The sequence below is a fragment of the Habropoda laboriosa genome, unplaced genomic scaffold (assembly GCF_001263275.1).
Source record: "Habropoda laboriosa isolate 0110345459 unplaced genomic scaffold, ASM126327v1 scaffold561, whole genome shotgun sequence".
Lineage (NCBI taxonomy): Eukaryota > Metazoa > Arthropoda > Insecta > Hymenoptera > Apidae > Habropoda > Habropoda laboriosa.
The window spans coordinates 40,638-41,166 of NW_017100686.1; the positions used below are offsets into that span (position 1 = coordinate 40,638).

At 27.2% G+C, this 529-nt stretch overlaps 1 protein-coding gene across 1 annotated transcript in view; it reads left to right on the top strand.

Annotated features, from left to right (window-relative positions):
- The first annotated feature begins 218 nt into the window (after window positions 1-218).
- LOC108576927 (allatotropin-like) overlaps window positions 219-529 on the top strand; it is a 534-nt gene continuing 223 nt past the window's right edge. The window contains exon 1 of the mRNA XM_017940001.1: window positions 219-488. Coding sequence (XP_017795490.1) covers window positions 247-488 — 242 coding nt within the window. The 5' untranslated portion in view covers window positions 219-246. The remainder of the gene's footprint in view (window positions 489-529) is intronic.

Consider the following 529-nt stretch of genomic DNA (forward strand, 5'->3'; position numbering starts at 1 on the left):
TTTATTTATCAGAAATAGTTTATTATTTCGTCTCTATAATTTAAAAAAATGAAATTACCTCTTATAAAATATAGGGAAGAAGACACAAAGAAACATTTGGATAACATTTGCATAAATACTGACAACATTGAATTAACATTAACATTAAATAGCATTTACATGTTTCACTTTATTTTAATTATACATATTTTATTGCATACTTTCGCAAGTGTAATTAATGCATTTTTTTTTTTAAATTAGAAAATCATGCGAGCAAGCATTATCATTATTTTGGCTTTTGCCACTGGGATTGTTGTAGCGGCATCTAGAAATCGCAACTATTCTCGTTTCGTAAAACATCATGCAAAACCACGAGAAATTCGCGGTTTTTTACCTGACAGAACAGGCACGGCATATGGTTTTGGAAAAAGACAAAGTATTATCGATGTTCCAAAAGTTAATAAACACGAACGAATTTTATCTACATTTTTACGTTATTTTCCACAGGGGTACATATATATTAATATATTAAATTTAATTTTATTAAATT